This window comes from Triticum urartu, chromosome 6A (assembly GCF_056163025.1).
Source record: "Triticum urartu cultivar PI428250 chromosome 6A, HENAU_Tu73, whole genome shotgun sequence".
NCBI lineage: Eukaryota > Viridiplantae > Streptophyta > Magnoliopsida > Poales > Poaceae > Triticum > Triticum urartu.
The window spans coordinates 434,208,251-434,233,550 of NC_141878.1; the positions used below are offsets into that span (position 1 = coordinate 434,208,251).

Genomic DNA, 25,300 nt, shown 5'->3' on the forward strand with positions numbered 1-25,300 from the left:
AGCACCTATGTGCATCAAATTCTAGATGCTGCTCCGTGCGAAGTCATTGCTGATGATACTGCCAAACCAGTCATCCATATGCTTGAATTTGCATGCAGACCTTTAACTGGGAAGGTAGGAATCAACGGTGTTCAACAATTTGATACTCCCTCGGTTTTTATATACAAGGTCACTTCTTTTTTTTTATGTCTACATTTGACCATTAATTTTATCAACAAAATGTGAGTTATATGCCAGAAAAAGCATGTCATTGGATGCACACAATTCAAAGAACTTCTCAATGATATATTTTAAATCACATATACATATATTTTGTTGACCAAAATTATAAGTTGGAAATTAACATGAAAACCGAAATAGTCTTGTATAAAAAATAGAGGGACTATAAGTCAAAATTCATAATGAAATTCATCTTGTGTCACGTGTGCGACAAGATTGTCGTGGCGTTAGAATTGCGATGGGTCTTGTGGTTTGGACTTCTTCTTCTTTCGAGCACTGGTGTGAGAATGACTAGTTTGGTGGACCAGGTTACCCAAGTTGTGTGTGTGGTTGTCGTTGAAATCATTAGTTAGAGGATACCCCTTGAAACGGTCTCATCTTCTCTTGTGATGACAAGTGGTGCAGCCTATCTGTAACACTTCTCATAACATGGAAGTTTTGTGTTTTATGTTCGTTCGTCCGTTTTTCTAAAATATTTTATCTCTTGAACCGTGCATCCAAATCATAAACTATTTTCATCGTTGCGTTTCTTGCATCAAAATCTTCAAAATTAGATCCCATGCTAGTAGGTTTGACGAACTTTTTTTTTTCATTTTTGTTGTGAAATATAAAAAAAGGGAAAACCTGTAATGGCAAAAAGTCGGAAATAAACCAAAAAAATCAGAAGCAAACAATGAAAACCCAAAAAATGGAAGCACACATGTGCCTTTATTTTGGGAAGCAGATCTAAAGATGAAATGAGCTTCTCCCCGCCTAGTCCCCGTTTCGATGATGCATCTAACGTTGTCGAAGGGCATGCGAAGGTGTCGGCTGATATCGCAGGGTTTGGTTGGTTATGATCTTCGGTGGATATGTTTGGATCCATTCTTTGTTCGTCTTTGTCCGTGTGTCTACAAGTTAGATCGTCTCGATCTATACTTCTTCATCCGCGACGTAAGCCGACGTTTGCTGTTCCGTTGCGCTAGTTCGTGTGTCTATGAGCATAGATGTATTTTTTGTTATTTCCATGCTAGTAGGTTTGAAGAACTTTTTTTTTCATTTTTGTTGTGAAATAGAAAAAAAGAGGAAAAACTTGTAATGGGAAAAAGTCGGAAATAAAAAAATCGAAAAAAAAATCAGAAGCAAACAACGAAAACCCGAAAAATGGAAATAGGAAGCACATCTTTTTTGGAAGCACACATGCCTTTATTTTGGAAAACTGGAAAACCGATATGGACCAGCCGCCAGCTTTTCTTTTGGACGAGCGCGGTCAGCTGATGTGCCCGTCGGCCCAGCCCAACCCGCCCTGCCGCTCTCTCTTCCTTCCATCTCTCCCCCGATTCCACCCCTAAAAAAAACCTCTCACCCAATTCCGGCACACACCCATACGCCGCGGCGGCATATCCTAACCCTAGCCGTCAACGGCGGCGCGCTCCGTAACCCGTGTCCTACGATTGACTGCTGGAGAGAAAGCTACAGGGGTCGAGTTGGATGGCGCCTTCTACATCCGACGGTGAGGCGAGCAGCAGCGGGACGGGCTCAAAATCGAAGGAGAAGGAGCGGCCAAGGTCCTTTGACGAGAAGACCCGGACCGCGTGCTGGCGGAAGGCGGCGGTGCTGGCAGGGCGACACCCAGAGCGGTGGCGGCAGGACGCCGCTGGCAACGTGGTGTGTCGCCGCTTCTGGAGCTGCCACGGCTGCCTCTGCTACGAATACGACCACATCATTCCCTTCTCCAAAGGTCAGCTTGTTATTTCCGCCAGAAAACACTACATTTCTTATTTTATTGCTGAAAAGAGAGCATGTTTTGTTGCACGTGAGCATGTTCAAAACGTTGATTAGTTTTTTATCTGGTTAGTGTCTTGTTGAACACTCGTAAGTTTAGTTCAGGGGCATATGAGGTGATTCTTACGGATACACCTTTGAGTTTAGAATCCAACTCTTCCAAGCACCTGCTCATTTAGCTCGGAAATCTGAATGGATGAATATCTAGTTTGGATTTTGACAACAGTGTTGTCGAAACAGTGGATGCTACCATTTTTTTGTTTGTGTGTATTAAAATGCTGTTATTTTTTTCATTCTAAGATATATATCATAGGCTCATTGCTGGGTCTAAATCTTAAATTTATCGGATGTGGGTTTGGATTTGATTAGTTGGAAATAACTGCAGACAAAGCTAAGGATAACATACCTACCAAACCAAATATTACATGACTAACAGACCTCATTTGATGTATGTGTGGCAAACAAAAGACAACATGAGCTCATCTCCTTTCTGCAGCCGTCCCTGCATACCCATGACACTGAAGATATTAGGATTCCTAGCTTTGATTGTATATCTTGTGCAGGATCCCATGTCTGAATGTTTTAAGTTAGTATTATCCAAACAACTTGTGCTACCAAATATGTCGATTAATCGTTGCATCTTTTACTTCCTGAGGTGTATGAGCTTTGTTCTAAACAGGAACATCTTGCATCATTTGTTGTTTCTACCTTTTACTCTTTCCTAATCCTTGTTTGTCTGTAAATATTTGTTGCGGCCCTTTTGCAGTGTACCTGGAAGTGGTACAATATGTTCTCTTTGAGACTCTGATTTTCTTCCATTAGTTATTATAGACTGCTCAGTTTAACTGTTGATCATTGGATTTAGGAGGGGAATCTACTGTTGAGAATTGCCAGATCCTTCAGACTAGGGTGAACCGTTCCAAGTCTGATAAAGCATGGGTGGAGAAGGCAGAGATGCAAGGCTTTTCCTGCGATATCAAGTTCACAGGTGAGCTAAACAATATTTGATTCTTACATTTCAACAATGTTAGGGAATATACCTGCTCTGTTTTTTCATTTTCGGCAGATGAATTTCTGATACATGATTTGCTTAATGTTATTGTCTTATTGGGCAACAGTGTCACAGAGACACATTTGCTTATATACATATTGCCATCGGAAATAAAGGGCAATAGGGTATTGAAAAGTACTGCATATAATCTCTTTATAAGAAAGAAAATTAGGTGAGCTGTGGAAGCAGAATTGCTATTAGTCTACTAGACTTGAGTATCGTTATGTTGAATAGCATGTTCCTGGACCATCTGGGGCTTATGTTTTTCGTTGTGATGATTCTTGATTTAGGTGTAGTGTAGGGGTGCTGATTGGCTTAATTCTTTTCTACATTAATCAATTGGTCGTTCATATGTTGGTACTATTTTTGAAACGAGTCTAGATTGAATTTAACATGTGATGTAGGCGAAAAACATGCAAAACCATCTAGAAGTGCTCCAGAAGTTAGACCGAAAGTTAGACTATCTGACAGCTTCTACTAACATAGATTGGGAAATATTCTGGCTTTTCTTTCTGTTATGAACCTTGGCTCACAATGGATCAATTTGGGTGTGAATAAGGGCTCAAAGATTGAGGATATTGTGCTTCCCCTCAGCTACCCCACTATAAGGCTTGTTCCTGATAGAAAGAGAGGCTCTAAAGCTTAAGTTACATGCCAGCTCCAGCATTCTATCTTTATTTGATCAACAACAACAACAATAACAACAACAATAAAGCCTTTAGTCCCAAACAAGTTGGGGTAGGCTAGAGGTGAAACCCATAAGATCTCGCAACCTACCCCGACTTCTCTTACATTATCAGCACGTTTAGCCATCCGCTATGAACTGGCGCTTCTGGAGGCCCCCGCTGAATATGCCCAAACGATGTTGGACAAGCTTCTCTTCAATTAGTGCTACCCCAACTCTATCTCGTATATCATCATTTCGGACTCGGTCTTTGTGTGGCCGCACATCCACCTCAACATGCGCATGTTGCCTTTTAGTCGTCCAACACTCAGCACCATACAACATTGCGGGTCGAATCGCCGTCCTATAAAACTTGCCTTTTAGCTTTTGTGGCACTCTCTTGTCATAGAAAATGCCAGAAGCTTGGCGCCACTTCATCCATCCGGCTTTGATTCGATGGTTCACATCTTCATCGATATCCCCATCCTTCTGTAGCATTGACCCCAAATATCGAAAGGTGTCCTTCTGAGGCACCACCTGCCCATCAAGGCTATTCTCCTCCTTGTGCGTAGTAGTACTGAAACAACACCTCCGTACTCGGTTTTAGTTCTACTAAGTCTAAAACCTTTCGATTCCAAGGTTTGTCTCCACAGCTAACTTCCTATTGACCCCCATCCGACTATCATCGACTAGCATCACATCATCCCCAAAGAGCATACACCATGGGATATCTCCTTGTATATCCCTCGTGGCCTCATCCATCACCAAAGCAAAAAGATAAGGCCTCAAAGCTGACCCCGGGTGCAGTCCTATTTTAATCGGGAAGTCATCAGTGTCACCATCACTTGTTCGAACACTTGTCACAACATTATCGTACATGTCCTTGATGAGGGTAATGCACTTTGCTGGGACTTTGTGCTTCTCCAAGGTCCACCACATGACATTCCACGGTGTCTTATCGTAGGCCTTCTCCAAGTCAATGAGCACCATATATAGGTCCTTCTTTTGCTCCCTATATCTCTCCATGAGTTGTCATACCAATAAAATGACTTCCATGATCAACCTCCCAGGCATGAAACCAAACTGACTTTTGGTCACGCTTGTCATTCTTCTTAAGAGGTGCTCAATGACTCTCTCCCATAGCTTCATTGTATGGCTCATCAGCTTAATTCCACGGTAATTAGTATAACTCTGAACATCCCCCTTATTCTTGAAGGTTGGTACTAATATACTCCGTCTCCATTCTTCTGGCATCTTGTTTGCCCGAAAAATGAGGTTGAAAAGCTTAGTTAGCCATACTATAACTATGTCTCTGAGGCCTCTCCACACCTCAATGGGGATACAATTAGGGCCCATTGCATTGCCTCCTTTCATCCTTTTTAAGGCCTCCTTGACCTCAGACTCCTGGATTCGCCGCACAAAACGCCTGCTGGTATCATCAAAGGAGTCAATCCAGTTCAGTGGTAGAGCTCTCATTCTCCCCATTTAACAACTTGTCGAAGTACTCCCGCTGTCTCATGGGACGCTCAGAAGAAGAGTCGTTAGCGCGTGGGGCCTGAGGGCCGTCGCTTTCGGAGACTGTGCGATGTCAAGTGCAGGGTTAACAGGCATAGCAACTCATAAAAGCATAACTGGTTTTGATACACGAGCAAAAGCGACGTGGCTGTAGGGGCGGACCCTTCTCAGCCTAAGGATAATGCAGCCCGAGGGGCGCCCTCAATTGAACAAACCGAAAAGTCACCTGGCAATGTTGTTGCAGTAGCGTCGAGGAAGCCGATGAAGCGTGTCGCGGGGGTTCGCTCCTCACGAGTCGGGCGGCTCCTGAGGCTCGCGAGGCTCGCGAGGGATAGGGGCTTCGCGAGGTGTTAGCGCTGAGGGCCTGGCCTCGTGAGACGCCAACGCGAGCTGGGCGAGCCGTTGGTACGTGGCGCCCGCGTTCACCAGGCCGAAGGGCATGCGGATGTAGCTGCAGGGGTAGCCCCCACTTCGGCCGACGCGTGACGGCTAGAAGAGGTCTTGAGAGGCGGCCCTGTTGAGGCCAGGGATGTTGACACAGACGTGCAGTTCGCCCCCCGCGTCGGGAGCGGCAACTAAGCCAGTGGGGCATGCGGGTCGGCGCTCACGTGTATGGCCCGCGCTTCCTGAAGTTCGCTAATTGCCTTGGTGATGAATTCTCATGCTCCTGGCGCCTCGCGTCGTGCTCCTTGTTTGTGGGGGCGCGCGCCGAAGCACGCCTCCAAGTGGTGCCCGAGCGCCTCCCTCGTCGCAGCGGTCAGGTCAGAGGCCCTTCAGGTGGGAGCCCCCGAGCCCTTCCCGAGGGCGGTGCCGGGCACGCCTTCCTATGCGGGAGGGAGGCAACAGCGGCAGGCACGACACCAGAGGCCTCGGCAAAGGGTGCCTTCTTCGTCTTGAGGCGGTTCTTGGGGAGGAGCTGCTTCTTCTTAGCGGGAACAACATCAGGGGGCGCGACGTCTTCCCCGCCATCGGAGTTCTCAGCCGTCGCAGCCTGGTAGGCGTGCTCGAGGGAGCAGACCGCATCCTTCTCATCACAGGCGACGGTGATGATGCCGCTGCACCCTGGCATCTTGAGGACATTGTAGCCATGGTGTGTAGCCGCCATGAACTTGGCGAGGGTCGGATGCCCCAAGATGGCATTGTACGTGAGGCCGATGTGGGCCACGTCAAAGTCGATGAGCTCGGTGTGGTAGTTTTCGCGGGTGCTGAACGTGACGGGAGGCGCACCTGCCTCAGGGGAGTGGTGGAGCCGTAAGTCACCCCAGAGAACGTCTAGTAGGGATGAGCTGATCATACGACACTTGAAGCGTATTGAAGGTCTCCACAGAAAGCACGTTGAGGCCGGCGCCGCCGTCGATGAGGGTCTTGGTGTCTGAGACGTTGCTGATGGTGGGGTGCACAGCATGGAGAGCGCACCAGCGGTAGCCGAGCACCTGAGGCGGCCTTTGGAATCGAAGGTGAGGGCGTACTGCGACCACTTGAGGGGACGCACAACCTCAAGCCTCGGGAGAGCTGCATTCACCTCATGAGAAAACTGCTTGAAGAGGCGGCTTGACGCGGGGGCCTGAGCTCCGTCGACGATGCAGGCTATCGCACGAGGCTCCTGATAGCCCCCAGCCCCTTTGTCTGGCTGGTTGTTGTCGTACCTCCTGGGGGGCGGCGGCAGCGGCGGAAGGCCTGCGTTGCCCTGAGGGCGGACCTCACGAGGCTGATCGCGCCAGGCATCCTCGCGAGGCTGGTCACGCCAGCCCTGGTGGGGGTTGCGGTTGTCCCAGCGTGCTCCACCGCGACCTCCTCCACGGCCGCTGCGCTCGGGGCGGCGGCCCAGGCGCTCGTCATGGAGCGCCCTGAGCTCCTGACAGTCATCGGTGTTGTGAGTGCGCACGTTGTGGAAGACACAAGACAGGTAGCCGTCTTTGGCGGGCTCATCGTGATCACGGCCATGCTTTAGCTCGGGCTCCGCCGCCAGCACGACAGGGCCCTTGCGCTTCGCCTCCTTGGCCTTGGCCTTCTTGTCGTCGGGATCGGCGTCGGAGTTGTTGAGGAGGGACGTGCGGCCTTCCTCCGCCCTCGCGCACTTGTCGGCCAGGTTGAACAGCTCCAACACGGTGCACAGTTCATCGTTGATGGCGAGCTTCTCATTCATCTGGACGTGACGCCTTCGGTGAACGCCGAGATGACGACCTCATCCGAGGCCTTCGGGATCTTGAGGCGGACTTGGGTGAAACGTTGGATGTACTTGCGGAGAGTCTCTCCAGAGCGATGCTTCACGCGCCGCAGATCGCTGATGGTGAGGGCGTGGTCTCGGGTGCCTTGGAAGTTGGCGATGAAGCGCTCGCGAAGCTCATCCCACGAGGAAATTGACCCTTCAGGCAGATTCATGAGCCAGGAGCGCACGCCGTCCTTGAGGGCCATGGGAAACCAGTTCGCCATGACCTTGTCGTTGCCGTTCGTCGCCTCGATGCTCAACACGTAGAGCTGGAGGAACTCCGCAAGGTCAGGGATGCCGTCGTAGCGAGAAGGCAACTCCAGCTTAAACTTGACTTGCCAGACCACCCGACGCAGCTCACAGGTGAAGGCGCGGCATCCAACAGCGCTCACGGGTGCGCATCGAGCAGGAGCGGCGCGGTCATGGCGCCCATGCGTCGCGGCCTCTTGGACGGCCCGGTCTTGGTGCTGACGTAGCGGTACCGGGGGTGCGTGCGCGCGTCGTGCAGCGACTGATGCACAATTTGGCAGTTGGCCTCGTCTCGAGCTAGTGCCGGCGCTCCACGCGACGGAGCGTGAGGCCGCCGTCGTGTTGGGGCTTGGAGCTGTCGCCGCGCAGGCGAGGGGGTGGAGGCGCACTGTGCGCCACGTCGCCTGCGCGAGATGGCAGAGGATGGAACGAGTGGGAGGGCGTCGGGGCCTCGCCTGCGGTGTTGACGAGTTCGGTGATGCGGCCTAGCCAGACGTCGTAGCCCTCGTCGACGGGGCGGTAGCGCAGCAGCTCGCGTGCCATGAGTAGGCGCAACCTGCGCGTTCGCTGGCCCGCGGTGAGCACGGGAGGACGTAGCCGTGACCGGCATGAGGGAAGGCGTGGCGGTGCACGAAGGGCGGCAGGGAGGAGTCCTGCTGCTCGTGAGCAGCCGGGTCAGTGGGCGCATTGGGCGCGGCTGATGGGGAGAGGCGGCGGCCGCCGCGGCCCGCCGGCTCCATCTGGGCGACGCGAGCCGCACGGCGCTCGACACGAACACGACGAGCGTCGGCCATGGGGACGGTGAAGCGGGATCGAAATGAAGCGGAAGAACTTCGGCACACCCCTACCTGGCGCGCCAAATGTCGGAATCGGGGCTCCGCAGAACCAAAGAAAGGTTCGAACTCTGGGGTGTGCGGAAGGACTTGGCTAGGCTACGACCCGCTACTCACTGCCTCACGGTGATGCTCCGACGTGCTCGAGCAAACGGGAAGAAGGGAGAACACGGCGGTTTACCCAGGTTTGGGCCACCTTGCGGTGTAAGACCCTACTCCTTTGTGGTGGATTGCCTCGCGAGGAGGATGAGTATGAGCGAGTACAAGTTGCCCTCTGGAGCGGCTCCGGGCTTGAGGGGTGGATGAACTCGATCGGGTCTCAGCCCTTCTCTACAGTGGAGACTAACCTATTCTTATACTGGCTCGGTCCTCTTCCCCCAAAGCTCTCGGCAGGAAGGGATGCCACAACGGCCAAATTTGAAGGGGGACAAGAGTACACCCTATCCTGACTAAAGGTGGTCTTTGCCTGCAAAGCTTTTGTCCATGACGCGCAGGTGGGCTCGACGATGACCTTCCTCCTGCCGAGCCAACATCCTGGCCATGTTGCACCAAAGAGGCAACCTTTGGGGCTGCCTTGGGAACCCGCGTGCTGGCCTTGCTCCTTTAGCACCAAAGAGGAAAGCCTCACTGTCCGTGCCTGCTGGCACCGGTCCTGGCGATGCTTGTCGACGCTGTCGTATCCCGCGTCACCCACGTGCATCGCGAGGCGGGGTGGCGAGCATAGAAGTGTTCGCCCCGCAGGAGGCCTCGGAGGTCGCTCCTCTCGGAGCCCTTGGGGCGCCTGACGAAGCTTGATGATACCCGCCTCGCGAGTGCTTTGCTTGCGGAATCTTGACACTGGGCCGCGCCGGGCCTTTTGACGATGCCACACGGTGGGCCGCAGGCAGACGGGCCTGGGTACCCCCAGTCCCAGAGCCTCGACAATTATCCCTAATTCAGAGAATCGGTAGAAGTAGCAAATGAACTAAATGTCTCCATATCCTAGTGTCAGTACTAGTAACCAATCCCATGTAGACGAGTGAATTGCAAAAAACCACCACATTGATGCCTAGGTTTGTGGAAAACACTGGTTTACGAATTTGTGCTAGAAACTACTGATTCTTGGCCTAATCTTTTGCAGAAAACATTGATCGGCCTCTTTGAGCATTTTAACCTTGATTATGACATGTGGGTCCCACAAAAGCTGATGTGGCGTAACTGTTGGTCCTAGGTGGCGTCAGAAAACGTGTGATAGGAATTTACCAAACAGTCCTTGGTATTTTTGCATAGGCACCCTTGAATCAAAACAAGAAAATGCAATCAGGGCCTTGCCAGGTGTACTCTGTCGCCGGCCACCGCACGCTGCCGCCCATGCCACGCACCAGCGGCGGCGGAGCTCACTGTCGCTGCTTGCTCCGGTGATGTGCCCGTCCTGCGTGCCGACGCTACTGATTGTGCCTGCGCCGTTCGCCGCCGCGCCACTGCTTGTACCCCTGTTGCGCGGGTCCGCGCCGCTGCTTTCTTCGGGGCTGTGCGCCGCCGCCGCTGCTCGAGCTCGTGTTGTGCGGGGCCGCGCCGCCGGCAGGGGAAATAGAGGAGGGAGGAAGGAGAAGAGGCGGCGCGGCCGGGATGCACGGGTGCATCGCCGGCGGCTTGGGGCCGGCCTTCTGTGCTTGCTCCCCAGGCGAGCACCGTGGCCGGGGTCGTAGTGGCTTGGGGCCAGCCGGCGCCGGGGGCGGGGTCGCGCGGCTTGGGATCGGCCGACGCGGGGGGCGGGGTCGCGCGGCTCGGGATTGGCCGGCGCGGTGGCGGGGACTGCACTGGGTGGTTGACTTTTTTTAACGGAGTTTTTTTCCAGGGAGAGGAGGGGGGTTTTGGGAAAAAGACCCCATCTAACGTCGTTTATTGTGAACCGGTACGCCACATCAGCAAACGGTGGGCTCCATATGTCATAATCGTCATCAAATGGGCCAAAGCTCTCAACTAGTGTTTTTTGCAAAAGATTAGGCCGAGAATCAGTGGTTTCTGACAAAAAATTGTAAAACAGTCTTTTCTGCAAACCTAGACGCTAATGTGGTGGTTTCCTGCAATTCACTCTGTAGACGGAACTATAGGTATCACAACCAGTGGCAGAGCCAGACCGGCATGAAGCTCCCGGGTCTTTGAGTACTGTAGCTACAGTAGTATAGCCTGGTTGTTACTACCCAAGGATTTGGGCGTCACAACCTGGGCCGTGGCTCGGCGTGCCCATGTCCTGTCTCTGCCCCTGATCACAAGCACATGATGGAAGGCTAATTCGCAAGTCAACCAACCAGCGTTGATGGCGATGTCGAGCTTCATTGAAGTTGTCGAGGAGCACCATAGAAGATGATGCTTTCAAGGATAGGAGATGTCACTGGACAGGGGGAAGCACAACAAAAAAGGTCTGGGTGCAGTGGCGGAGCCAGGATTTTTTACATGGGTATGCGAAGCTATATTTTTTTTGTAACATATAATAATATATGACATGAAAGTTCACAATGACCATGATGAACTACAATTTGTCTTTCTAGAAACAATCTCGAATAGTTTGGTGGCATTTTGAAAATAAGGAGAAAAATATAATTTAACACTATAGTCTACAATTCCAATATCACTGCCAACTGCCAAGTCAATTTAGCTCCTCTCTCAAGTGTTAACCGAACAAATGCAAATTAGTGCTTAAATTTGATTGAATGCAACAGACTACATTGAATTAGCTAATAAAATTATTCTGAAAGAAAATCAATCAATACATTACAGATCATTCTATGTTCTCAAAAATAACAAATCCAGATGAAAAGCTCACATAATTACATTATTGCCTTGTTGACGTGGAGTGTGCTGCATGCGCCATGCTTGTTGAGGACAAGGCGTGATATTGGGATATAGCAGGAGGGCAAGAGGCAGGGCTGGTATATAGGCAGTTCAAGGTCTGTTGCAAGTTTAAAAGTCTACTGATCCGATAGCAGCTCAAGCTAATACTTAGGCCCAGACACGTAAGGAATGAAGTGGGAGGGCATGGGATGGCTATGCATTTTGTTTTTTCCTGAGTTCTACACGTGAAAAGACTGCTATCATGCATATACATGTATGTATGGACATATATACTGATTCTCTTTTGTCAAAATTGTTGGGTATGCATTGCATACCCTTGAATAAGTCTAGCTCCGCCCCTGTCTGGGTGGTGCGAGCAAACACGCGATTGGCTGATTGCAAGGAGAACTTGGGGTGGGGGAGACATCGCCTATTGAACAAAGGATGTGTTACAGATATAATTGTACTCCTGCTGCTGGATAGTTTGCTGGGATTTGTGGTCTGAGTCAAAGGATTCCGATTCCAGTGTCCAGCCGTACACTTAAATATACGGAATCCGATTACAGTTCTCCAATTCCAGCTCTAATACCTGGTAGCCAAACAAGGTGTCAATTATTTGTTATTGGCTGCATTGGCCAGAGGAGATTCAAGTTACCAACAGACCATAGTTACCAGATTCATTCGGATGAGCTTTGAACCCCGACCCCGGTCGATTGATCTAGATCAGGGTTCGAGATTGCTCACATTGGTCTGAGTCTGCACCCTGAGTCGTTGATCTCCGAACAGAAAAATGAAATCGTTCTCCCCTGGTGCTAGGACCATCTGTGTGAGAACAGTGACGCTGGCCAAGATCCAGTTGGCCGGCCAGTCATTGTCATGACTATGAGCAGGAGGGGACCACAGGAGAGAGTAATGTTGGGAGGCAGTGGCATCTTCCAGCAGAGGGGAGCTAGCAGAAGGGAGAGTGGAGCAGCAGTGTCGTCCTTCAGGTGATTGCCTGGACGAGTCGGGGGTAGAAGCAGCCCAAGCGGGAGGCCTGTTTGGGCTGATGGGCCAACCAACATAATTTTTCTATTTCCCTTTTGTATTGATCTGGGAACTTATGTGGCTATTTCCTTCTGAAGCTTATTGAATAGTGGGTTTGCGAGCCGGAGATGTATACTTCTTATTGAACCCAATTTGTAGGATCTAGCGAATTTGAATCGCGAATCAGACGAATCATGAATCTGGTAAGTATGCAACAGACTATTTTTGGACTATTCTTTTTTGTCCTCTGTTATATAAAACCATAACGATCTAAATTGAGAAATCAAGCCAGAATCCCCTACTTTGCAACTTTCCTCATCTAAATTATTTGGCATGCATAAACATCTCTTCCAGTTTCATATCATGTAAACTTGGCCTGATTTGCTAGCGTTTCTTCCATCTTGGTCAGACAAGGAGCTTGATGTAATCGAGATGGCAGTCTATGGGGATGTCATTCGTCCTGGCAAACAATGTCGCTGCAAGACAGTAGCTGAGATGCTTGGACAGGTGAAATCAAAGAATCAAATGGCTGCTTGTGACTTACCAACATAATGATGCCTCCTAATATGAAGACCATTTTGACCTGTGCCCTTCTTTCGGGGAGGGCAGTCATTGTCAAACTGCTGATTACATTATACTATTATTGATCTCCCTTAAATTGGCATCATTGTCTTCAGCACAAAAGCACACCCATTGAGCAATCTAAGCTCATAAGTGCAATTATATTGTGCTTTGTCAGTGATGCCTGTCAGAAACTTGGAATGTAACAATGCACATGTTTGACTGTAGAATTATTTAACTTGATAACACCACTTATCAAGAGTTGTGTCAAGGTATTGTGTTTGTAGTAATCTATCCTGTTTTGCTGTTGTGTAGATGCTAATGGTTTTGGTCTCCTTTATGGACGTTCATAATCCATTGCTCCGTTAAAAGTTGCAGCAATGCTAATGGTTTTGGTCTCCTTTATGGACGTTCATAATCTGATAATCCATTGCTCCGTTAAAAGTTGCAGCAACTCCCTCAGAAAAAAAAGTTGCAGCAACATTTATGTTTTATCTACCATTCAAGTATATAGGTCCCCCCAAATTTTCTTGTTAGCAACCCTAACAACAAAATTAGGGTATTTCGTGATTAACTCATTAATCAAGAGCCTTTCTTGCATCTTGCTGCTTGTATGTTTGATGATTGCAGTAATGTGCTGATGATATGTTCAAGTATTTGTTTTATTATTTGAACAAGGGGAGGTGAAAGCGGAATTATATTACCATCAGGAATAGTTTACATTTGGAGATCTTTTACATTTAGATTGCCTAAGAGCATAGGACATCTCTGTGCGCTGTGCTACATCTCACTATTGTACTCACATTAATTTCAAGTTATAAGCACTGGATGCACATGTATTTGCTTCCTGTTAGGATTAGTAGAGATATGGAGCACCTGGGTATTAATCTGGAGATGTTGCAGCAAAGAAACCTGCTAGTTGACCTCAAATTTCCCAATGTCCAGGGTAGAGAATGAGGTTGCGGCGTGGGTGAGGCTGTGTTTTTTTTTCAAAACGGAGGCGAAAGATTTGCCTCATCCATTAAATAAGAGGAGAATAGAGTGACAGTTTGCAAGTGACCCTATAAATAAACGGCATGGCAATTACTCTTACTCTTGTACAACGATACGCCCTAGTTTTTTAGCATCCGCTGTAACCCATAGGTTGGCCTCAAGCAAAATTTTTTGAAGAAGAATAGGCGGTAGCGCACTCTTGTGACGAAACACCCGGGCGTTTCTCTCATTCCAAAGAGTCCAAGAGATGAGCATGGTGAGGGAGGCTATCGCTCGTCTGTCTAGATTTCGCATGTTGGTTCTTTTATCCCACCAACGCATAAGAGAGTCCTCAAGGTGCCGATCGGAGGTGTTAATGTGCGCAAGATCAAACTTGTCAATGACCGATCGCCAGAGCCGAATGGAGAAGCGGCACTTGATGAAAAGATGGATGCATGATTCTTGCTCCCTCTTGCAAAGTGGGCAAAGCTTACAACCGCGCCGCTCTAATCGGTCCACAGTCCAAATCCGGTCTTGCAAGGCCAGCCAAGCGAAGAATTTGACCTTAGGGGGAACCCAAGCTTTCCAGACCATGTAGTGAATGGGTGAGTGTGTTAGGCCAAGGAATTGCGCCTTATAAGCAGTGGCCGCCGAGTATATTCCATCTACAGCATGTTTTCAAACAATGTCATCCTCAACCTGATCATCAAGGTGAAAGTCATGCAGAAGTGTCCGGAGCGAGAAAAGCAAGTAGCATGAGGTTGTCTGTGTAGATAGGCAAGTTTTGAATTGGACACTATCTGCACTGTAAACTGAAGCGTGGTCGCCTCAGCTTGCAAGGGACAGGGAGGGAGAGAATGAACCCCATTAACAATCGCGGAAGGGGCGTCCTCTGGGCTATGCCACGTGAAAGATTTTACTGTCGCAGGTAACACCTTCCCACGATACGTAGGAAAAAAAATCATGATAGACTACAGAACGATCGAAATAGTCTCCTCGTGAGTCGGGATCCTCCGCTCGCCGCCGCCACCTCCTCCCCTTCCTCGTCTCCTGCCGCCGCCACCTCCTCTCCTTCCTCGTCTCCTGCCACGCCCCTCCTCTGGCTTTCGATCTCCGCCACCGGGCCTCCTCCTCTCTCCCACGGGCCTTGGGTGTGGCTCCGCGCGAGGCGCTACATATGAGAGGCGTGGCGGGTGGCCTTCGGGGAGCACCTGCCGTCGAGCATGCGCAGACGCTTATCATCGTGCAGCGCCTGCTGCTTCTGCCGGCGGACCGCGAGCTTCTCCGGCACCGCCGCCGCGGTCACCCTACCTCCATCGTCTCTTTGGTTAGGAGTATTGGAGGGAGGGCATGGGCGTGATTCCGGCGAGATGTGTCTCGGTTAGATGTCTGCGATGCGACAATCAGAAATCCTCTGGTTTGTCTTCCTCCTTATCTGGCTTTAACCATCCAGGAACAGGCCCACAAGTTCTGAGGCATGAAGTTAAAGCTGCTGAATTAGCTAACATGAGATGGGTTTGTGCACATGTATCTTTAGAAGTTTGAGTCAGTAGTAACTTAGTGTGGTGTATTGCGACCTCAGACGCGACTCTTGTGGATGTGGATATCACCTGAAGACTTGACTCATAGAAATCATCTAATAGGCCAAATATGGCTTGGTGTTTCATCTATCTAATATGTAAATTGTCAGCATGACCTCTGAAATACACCTCCCATTTGACTAGAATCCACCTCCCATTTGACTTAGCGTGGACGTCCAATTTCAGTTTGAGCCTTAATCAGTATCTGTTGGCAGTGTTGTGGTGTTCCCGATTTCTGGGCCAGTGTAATGATTATTGAAATTATATTCCTGCAGTTACCTTCTCAGGAACTAGGCTTTGTCGCCTGTCATGCTTCTCAGGCGTCAAGTGACAGTTAACACAACCAGGTAAGATGTTAGTGCAATATGTCTAAAATAAGTTATAGCATGGCATGATATGTACTTACCTCTTCACCCTGCTATGTTCCTTCCTTTCTTTCTTTCCTTTGTGTAAAGGTTTATTATATTATGTATTTTTAATTGTGTTGCCTCTTTCTCCAACAATGGGCTCTTACAAACCAGCTGAGTTCATCAATTTGCATTCTTCGTCTGTAGGCCTTGTACAAATTAATGTATACTTGAAAGGCTTTGCACAAATGAATGTCTACCTGAAGTCTCTCTCGCTGGTGCATCTCTGTTTAGAGCACAATCGATTGAAATGAGGAGCTATATATGACAATGAGAAGTTGTATATGGAGAACAATCAATTAGAAACCATATATGAAGCCGTATACTCCATCAACTGTATATCGCAATGAGAAGCTGCTTAGATGGGCTTATACTTAATTTGTATGCAGCATTTTACGTGTCACTGTAGTCGCTCTCTTGTTACTAGCAACCTTGGTCGCATTGTATTTCTTTTGTCCATGTGCATTTAACCAGTTATCTTGGTCTATTGTGAAACCAGCCTTTTATTTAGTTTGTGCTTATGGATTGTGGAAGACTGTTATGTTTGATATTTTTCTATTGAATTTCTTCATCTTAATACACCCATGAGGTCCCCTGATAACAATTTTGTCCAAGAGTCTTTCGTTATTGCAATTGCTGTCCAAGAGTCTTTCGTTATTGCAATTGCTGTCCAAGAGTCTTTCGTTATTGCAATTGCTGATGAGGGTGCTGTTGTTGGTAGTGCAAGGAGGTGGTATGACATTGATGGTTTATGCAAATGACAGATGATTTTGGTCGAGTTAGTGCCATTTGTTTCATGGTCGTGCATTGGATGCCTGTAGCTTTCCTTTTGTTGTCAAGATATGTCATTGTATGTTTTTCCTAATTGTCGAAAATGGCTTCATGTGCAGTTTAGTGGTGCGTGGATTAGGGTTTCAGCCATGGGTGACTTTGACTTCATAGCTGGGGCATATGCGAAAGGTACTCTACACATGCTTTCGAAATCTTTGTCCATCGAGGATTTAGCTGTGAAATCTGTTTGACGGATGCCTGTAAAATTAGTCACAGCAAAGTGTGATCGCTTGGACATCACAAGCAATTTGTGATGCTGAGGATCTTGTAGAGAATTTCAGCTAGCTGTGTCGCTGCGATTGTGGATAATTTTTTCCGGATGGAAGAGGAAAGTGAATTCCAATATTATCAAAACAAAATTAGTGAAGTTGGATGAGGATTGGAGTTGGCGTGTAACCTACTTACACACATATGGCATGCTCGTGATCTTGCATGCATCTTGTATGTGAAAAAGCTTTCCGGTGTATGTAGTAGTATGCATGATAAAAAAAGTAGAAATCCGAATTTAAACTGAATAAGCGTAGCATGCATGTCAGGAGATTCAGGATGGCTGATCTACACACGCATAGTCTGATAGTCACCATGTTTGTTGCTCTCTGTTACCAGCTTAATTTCTGTTTATAAATCTCGCTAGCGGCCGCGCATGCCTTGAGGTGTCCCTCAACTCCAAACATAAGCCCCATGTGTTGATTAATTTGTCCCTTGTATGACTAAATTTAGATACATAATGATAAAACCTAATGTTTTGTTATTAATGGTTATGCAGTATGTCTTGCTGTAGATGAACTAATTGTTTTTTGCATGTCTAATTTTTCACTATGGACGTTTCATGAGAGCTTTTTATTTTATTTTAGCACATATAGAACATAGTTCTGATGGTAAAGACTGCAAAGCTATGCACATGGCTATAATCCTTTTCACTATCCAAAAAATGGAATATAAATGAATGATTGATGCTCAAACAAGGCTCTCATGCAGCTGCCTAAATATAAAGCAACAGATTACTGCTTGAACTTTTGGTGGTCAGCTTTTGTTAATATGCAGATTCATTTGGAACAGCCTCACGCTAGCTGATTTTTCAGGGTACAAATATAGTGAAGTTCTGATTGTAAAGATATGCCTTCCATATCTTAGAACCTCACTCTGTTCTATAGTTCTATTACATACATGCATGTGATATTCACTGTACTTTTTCTCATTGCCCATTACTTCACATGCAATATAACCTATGTAAGTCATCTCTACTGATTTTATTGTATGAACTTTCCTTCTTGCTCTACTTATTATAGCATGTACTTTTTGTCATGATTGCAGTATGCAGCAACCAAGGTGATATGCAGGGCCAAGGTGATGCAAGAACTTCTCAGTTCACAAATGCAAGAGAGTTTTGACTTCTTATGACATTACACTGATCATATTCTGGTGAGATGTTGATGACAGGAAGAATTATTATTGTTGTTCAAGGTAGCTGCAACTATGCACATGATGCAAGAATTATATTTCTGTAGAGGTAGCTGCAACTATGCACGTCAGTTTGATCCTCCTAACTAAAAATAAAATTTAATCTTCTTGGCAGATTCACTTTTCTATATACTAATTTCCGATGTAGTTTGAAAAAAAAAGCAAAAGACTCGGATATGATCATAGGACTACAACATGAAGTTTGACGAGTGTCCCATATCCCATCATTGTTCTCTCAGTTTTCACGACATGATCAAATTACAGAAAAAAAAACCTTGGAATGGTTCTTTTGATTTACCTTCGGTTCTTATTAACGATATAGTTATCTATATTATCACTTTGAAGTGGTGTTCCTGGAACATTAAATTGATTATAAATACACTAGATATTAATTTTGTGCATATCCATGTCCCACCCACAATGCAAAGCAAGACTGCACATATACGTTAACGAATACGCTAGCAAGATTAGTACGCACAATCACGCACACACAGGAGGTGCACACAATAAGAGTCGGGAAGGGGTGGCCACTCGCCTATGCCACGCCAAAGATTTTACTGTCGCAGGCAACACCTTCCCATGGTACGTACTCTGCGATGAACCGGGTGAACCGGGTGATGGGAGCTTGCGAAGTCAATGATATATTTTGGATCTTGCTGCTTGATTTTGGCATCTATGTTGCAGACCAGAGACCACGTATTACAGGTACTATTTCAATCTCTTGGTTATTTCAGATTGCACATATAAACCGGGTGATGGAAGATGTACTGTACTAAGCGGTTGAATTGTCGTGTTGACTGGGGACTATGTCGTTGTCGAAGTCTGTAATCCAGTTAGACGGTCTTCACTTCTGTAAAGTTCATCAACCAGAGTCTATTCTTAGATATTTTGTTTAAGTAAAATTTGCTCAAAGTGATTTAGGATATTGGGCCTCTAAAAGAAAAGTAAGAATCTAAATTCCTAAGTAATTATAACAACTCAAGTGTGATCTTCTTGTTGCTTAATTTTCCAGTTAAGATATCTTTTTGATATAGATTGCCAGGTTCCGTTCTCGCATAAAACTCCCAATCCTATGATCATCATATGTCTCCTGTATGATGTTTTTGCTGGAAGGTCTGCTTACTTTTATGTACATCTCTTTTCTAAAAATGTCACTGATAGTTTGTTTTGCCGAACATATTAGGTTGACTGGATTCCATCTCAATTCCTGTATATCTCTCTAAAAAGGTCACTGGCAAGGTGGTGTGGAGTGAGAAGACATAGAGATGGATGAGGATGACGGAAGGAAGCAGTAGCAGCTCGATCCAGGAACCAACAGCTGGCTCGCTCCTAGGTCTTCAACCCGCTCCCCCCCTCCTTTCAGTCTACCGCATGCAGCAGGTGGGTATACTCAGCTTCGTTGCTCCCACTCATCTTCCTCCCTCCCTCTCTTTCTTATATAGGTTCCCATCGAATGGCAGCTCTCTCTCCCTTTTCCATCTCTGTTTAGTAGATGGTGGAGCAACCAAGCATACATACACATTGAAATTGATTCTATTGTAAGCTGATTCTACATCCAAGAGATCAAGAGATCCTAATGTTATAGCATACGTCCATATTGATGTACATGAGAGACTAAGAATTAAACATGGCAGAGGAATGTGCCGAGACAAGATAAGTGCGCACAAGCCCGCCTTAGGAGGTGCCACCAGGTGGCGCCCCAGCCTCTAGTAACACATGAAAGCCAACGTTGAAAGAATACTTTGTGGAACCACGTTCAAAAGTTCTGAAAAAAATCAAAGAAAAATATGGAATGTTAAAAGGGTGATGTTCTATTGCCATGCAGAAAATGAAGACGAAACACATTACAAGATGTGAGATATGAAAGAAAAAACAGCAAAATCTGTTTGAACTTGAATTTACACCAGCATCTTAACATCCGATAATTTTCGAGATTTAGAAACATCGTTTTCGTGTGGTTTCCATCACATGCTAATTGTTGTTGTGCCTGGGAAGAGGTAATAGCACCCCAAGTCCACAAACTTGCATAGAATGTGGTGTTTTAGTCCAAAACTTACAAAATGTTACTGAGGACTCCACAAACTTGACACCCTATGTGATGTTTTGGTCCACAGCCACTCACAGCGTGACATGTGGCAGTCCAGAGGTGGACCGGTCAGCTGTGGCAATTTTGCACAAAGGCCCTTGGCGTTCACTTGATTCAACCCGCACTACACCCCACTTGAATTAAATGCAACAGGAGTTCACAGATCCGTTCGATCTCTCCCGCTGTCCTGTCGGGGGAGACAGTGTGTGTGGCGATTTGTTGATGACGGTTGTCATGGCGCCGTCGTCGCCGGAGTTCACCGGCGGGATTGAGCCACCTCTTTCCGCTCATCTCATCCGGCCATTTGGCATCATCCCACCGGACTATGGTGAGCTCCTGTCCCTTCTTCCGCCTCTTCCTTGTTCCACCCGTGCTCTGTTTCCTCGTCACCGGGTTGTCGTCGCCGTCCACATCAGCCTCGCCGCGTCTGTGTGTCTCACGGTGGTGTGCTTGTTGGATGCTGTTTGTTTTTCTTACGGCAGTAAGGCTAGGGTTTTTGCGTAGTGGGTTTTGGCCGAGTAGATTAGGTTAGGTTTTAACCTCGCAAAGTCTTGGGTTTGGCCTGACAAGTGGTTCCTTCTTTCTCGTTCACATGTTAGCTTGTTAGATGCGAGTTGTTCGGTCCTCCATTCATGTGCACCGGAAGCAAATCTGGCAATAGTGGATTGTGTTCATTGCCACCAAATTTAGTTGTCCAATGCTAATGCTTACTTGTGCAATGGTGTTAGTGATGCCACCAGTTGGTTGCGTTCAATGGCAGCAACTTTAGTTAGCCCAATTCTTGCTTTTTGGACATTTGACTGAATTTTTTCAGTTAACTGTAGTTATCTGAATTTTGTCAGTGCACTGTAGTTATTCACAATGTTTTTAGTGCACTGTAGTTAACTGAACATCTTATTTAACTGAACTTCTGAGCTAACTGAATTTTACTGTTAATTTTATACATCACTGTGCAATGCTTACAATTACACATCTTTGATGCAGTGTGTGATTCAGCAAATGGACAAAGGGTGGACACTTCTTTCTTTACACTTGAACTTGAGCATGGTGGACTTTTCTGTGGCCTAATCAGTAATTTGGAGTACTGGAACCCTTCAGTGGAAGTTCTTGATTATGTTGATGCTACCACATTCTCATATTCTTTCCTTGAAGACCACCTAACTTGGTTGGGATATCCAGTGGATGAGCACATACTTTACTGGTGCTTGCCTGACAAATTTGCAGATGGTTTGGTCAGAATTAAATCTGATAATGATGTGCAACACATCATCAGAGCTAGTGTCAATCATAAAGTGCTTTCTGTTATGGTTGACCATGCAGATTTCATCAGCAATTTCAGGGCTGAATCCATATGCACATTGCCATCAATTCAGTGCCCTGTTGCAATGCACACTGAAAGTGAAGCATCTTTCCACCAGAGTGTAATTTCTGTCAATGAAGATGAGCCATTTTTAGAGTTTCCTGCAACTGGAACAGAACCTGAAAGCTTGGTTATACAAGGTGTAGATCACAATTTTCTTACCGAAGATGGAGCAACAGTAATTGAAGATATAGTTGTTTCTGACTCAGATTTCAGTGACAGTGATTATGACATAGATGAGGGGGATGATGATCTTTATGATGACAATATTGACTTTGATGTTGATGAAGAAGCTGAGGAAGAAGAGGATGATGTGGAGGTAGATGACTATTTGCTTGATGAGGAAGATCTTAATCTGCCCATTGAGGAAGCAGAGCAGTTGAGGTACAAGTTTACTGCCTTCAATTCAAAGGTGGACATGGTTGCCCCTGCCTTCAAAGTTGGGATGGTCTTTGCTGATGTGAAGGAGCTTAGACTTGCTATTACTGCATATTCTGTTAAGAACAGAGTCCAGATCAAGAAGTTAAAGAATGACAAAACTAGAATAGAGGCTGTTTGTGAAAGAGGTTGCCCATGGTGGCTAAAAGCTGGGAAGGACAACATGACAGGTGGATTTGTAATCAAGGCTTACTATGGAGAGCACATTTGTCAGAAGAAATGGAAGATAAGGCAGATGACAGCTAAGTTTCTGTGCCAGTATTTCATAGATGAGTTCAGGGATGACCAGAAAATGTCACTTGGTACATTTTCAAGAAAAATCACCAAGGATTCAATGTGACCCCTAACAGATGGAAGCTAGCAAGGGCTAGAACTGCAGCCCTGAAAGAGATCCATGGTGATGAAGAACATCAATTCAGTAGGCTATGGGACTATGGTCATGAGTTAAGGAGTACAAACCCTGGCTCTACATTTCTGTTATCAACTGAGCTTAAGAAAGACCCAAAATTTCCAATGGGCAGGAAGTGTCTGAAGACACTGTACTGGTCTTATGATGCATGTAAAAGAGGGTGGTTAAAGGGGTGCAGGCCTATCATTTTCATTGATGGATGTCACATGAAAACAAGGTTCAAAGGAGTTTTGCTTAGTGCTGTTGGAATTGATCCAAATGACTGCATTTTCCCCATTGCAATGGGTTGGGTTGAAGTAGAATGCACAGGATCCTAGGAATGGTTTCTGACAACTTTGAGAGATGATCTAAACATCACTAACAGTGCTCCTTTCACAATTATGAGTGACAAGAAAAAGGGATTGATAAATGCTGTGCAGAAAGTGTGGCCAGATGCAGAGCATAGGTTTTGTGTGAGGCATATCTATCAGAATTTCAATGAGAAGCACAAGGGAGAGTTGTTGAAGCAAGACCTGTGGGCCATTGCAAGATCACCAAACAAAGTGAAGTGGAGGCAGAACTGTGAGAAAATGGATGCAGATAGTTCAGCTGCATTTCATTGGACTGAAAGACTTGATCCAAAGACTTGGTGTAAAGCATTTTTCAGTGAATTTCCCAAATGTGACATTCTACTGAACAATAATTCTGAAGTGTTTAACAACTATATCCTTGAAGGCAGAGAGATGGCAGTGTTGTCAATGCTTGAATATATATTCTACAAAATCATGCAAAGGCTTGTGAGCAAACAAAAAGAGGTAATAGAAAAGTGGGTAGGGCAGAGAATATGTCCAAAGATCAAGAAGAAGTTAGACAAGAACACTGAATTTGCTGCTAATTGTCATGTTTCAGAAGCTGACCAACAAAAATTCAGAGTTCAGTCTGGAAATTCTATCTACTCAGTGGACTTGTGTTTGCATACCTGTGATTGCAGGAGATGGCAGTTATCTGGCGTGCCTTGTGGCCATTCCATAGCATGTTGTAGGGAAGAAAGAATTGACCCAGAGTTAATGGTTCATGACTGCTACACTGTGGAGAACTATATGAAAGCATATGGCTACACACTGGTCCCTCTAAGAGACCCTAAATACTAGGAGGTGCAGCCATGATACAAGGTTTTTCCACCTGTGTTCACTAAATAGCTGGGCAGGCCAAAGAAAAATAGGAAAAAAACACCTGAAGAGAAAATCAAACATGGTGTGAGATATTTGAACAAGAAATGTGTTACAATGCATTGCTCCATATGTGGCAGAGCTGACCACAACAGAAAGGGCCACTACAGATGGCAGGAAGCACTTGTTGAAGAAGGGGTAGAGCTGGTGGATGAAAATTATGATGATCCTGTTAGGAATAAGCAACTTGTATTCCCATGAGGCCATAGGCCGATATATATACATGTACAGGTGTGGAACATATGCAGGAAACCCCTTATACAACGGGATAAATATAAAGGGGTACATGACTTATATTATAACTCTAACACCCCCCCTCAAACTCATGGTGGATGAACAACACTGAGTTTGGAGAGATAAAAGCCATGTTGTGCTCTAGTCTAAGCCTTCGTCAGGAAATCCGCCAACTGTAACTCGGAAGGCACATACTGAAGAGCAATAACCTGATCCTGCACACCAGCGCGCACATAGAAAGCATCAACACCAATATGCTTGGTGAGCTCATGCTTCACAGGATCGCGTGCAATGCTGATAGCACCTGTACTGTCAGATAAAAGCAGAGTCGGTGTAGTGACAGAAACACCAAAATCCTGAAGTAACCACCGTAACCAAGTCACCTCTGCCGTCAAAAGAGCCATTGCTCGCAACTCAGCCTCGGCACTCGAACGGGAAACTGCAAGTTGTTTCTTCGTCTTCCAGGCAATGAGAGAACCACCAAGAAAAACACAGTAAGCAGAAAGTGAACGGCGATCGAAAGGATCACTAGCCCACGTAGCATCCGAATAGGCCTGGAGCTGTAAAGAACTGGAGCGAGGAAAGAATAGACGGTGAGAGATCGTGCCTCGAAGATATCGAAGAACACGAAGGAGATGACTATAGTGAACCGAGGTGGGGGCAGAGACAAACTGACTCAGAATATGAACCGGATAAGAGATGTCCGGACGAGTGGCAGCTAGATAGACAAGACTGCCAACAAGATGATGATAACGCGTCGGATCAGGAAGAGGATCACCATTAGTAGCACGGAGGTGAACATTGAGCTCCATAGGAGTCTCAACAACGCGCTCGTCAGTAAGAGCAGCACGAGCAAGAAGATCCTGGATATACTTTTCCTGGGAGATAAAAAAGCCATCAGAGGTAGAAGAGACTTCAATCCCAAGAAAGTAGCGAAGAGGTCCAAGATCAGACATAAGAAACTGCTCACTAAGACGGGCCTTTACAAAGGCAATATACTCGGGGTCATCCCCCGTGATGATCATGTCATCAACATAAAGAAGAAGAAGAGTCCGTCCACGAGGAGAAAGGTGAATAAACAATGCTGGATCATGAGCACTGGCTAAAAAACCAGCAGCAGTGATCACAGAAGCAAAGCGCTCAAACCAGGCACGGGGGGCTTGCTTAAGGCCATAGAGAGAGCGACGAAGACGACATACCATGCCATCAGGAACAGAATACCCAGGTGGTGGCTGCATGTACACCTCCTCACGCAGCTCACCATTAAGAAAGGCATTCTTAACATCAAGCTGAGATATAGACCAGTGGCGTGCAGAGGCAACGGCAAGAAGTGTACGAATAGTGGTCATATGGGCCACAAGAGCAAAAGTCTCGTCATAATCACGACCATGCTCCTGCTGAAAACCACG

At 46.7% G+C, this 25,300-nt stretch overlaps 2 protein-coding genes across 6 annotated transcripts; both read left to right on the top strand.

The window, feature by feature from the left end:
- The first annotated feature begins 1,496 nt into the window (after window positions 1-1,496).
- On the top strand, window positions 1,497-13,305 carry LOC125513833 (HNH endonuclease domain-containing protein). Its single transcript, XM_048679042.2, is given in 4 exon segments — window positions 1,497-1,939; window positions 2,849-2,971; window positions 12,754-12,890; window positions 12,892-13,305. Coding segments are annotated over 4 exon segments (528 nt in total). The 5' UTR covers window positions 1,497-1,689; the 3' UTR covers window positions 12,910-13,305.
- A 118-nt stretch (window positions 13,306-13,423) lies between these two features.
- On the top strand, window positions 13,424-24,304 carry LOC125513834 (uncharacterized). Of its 5 annotated transcripts, none has more exons than XM_087528240.1 (5): window positions 13,424-14,805; window positions 15,733-15,804; window positions 16,012-16,824; window positions 18,010-19,536; window positions 21,227-24,304. In XM_087528240.1, the coding sequence occupies exon 5, from the start codon at window positions 21,547-21,549 to the stop codon at window positions 22,378-22,380; it is 834 nt and encodes a 277-aa protein (XP_087384366.1). In that variant the 5' UTR covers window positions 13,424-14,805; window positions 15,733-15,804; window positions 16,012-16,824; window positions 18,010-19,536; window positions 21,227-21,546; the 3' UTR covers window positions 22,381-24,304. The 5 variants fall into 5 exon arrangements, with proteins under 5 accessions (XP_087384366.1, XP_087384365.1, XP_087384367.1 ...); XM_087528239.1 differs by having other exon boundaries at window positions 16,755-16,824; XM_087528241.1 differs by lacking the exon at window positions 13,424-14,805 and having other exon boundaries at window positions 14,819-15,804; window positions 16,755-16,824; window positions 18,010-18,861; window positions 19,340-19,536.
- Window positions 24,305-25,300: the final 996 nt, after the last annotated feature.

Excerpts from the sequence above, each read along its gene's own strand:
- LOC125513834 (XM_087528240.1), top strand. The coding sequence starts at position 21,547 with ATGGTTGACCATGCAGATTTCATCAGCAATTTCAGGGCTGAATCCATA.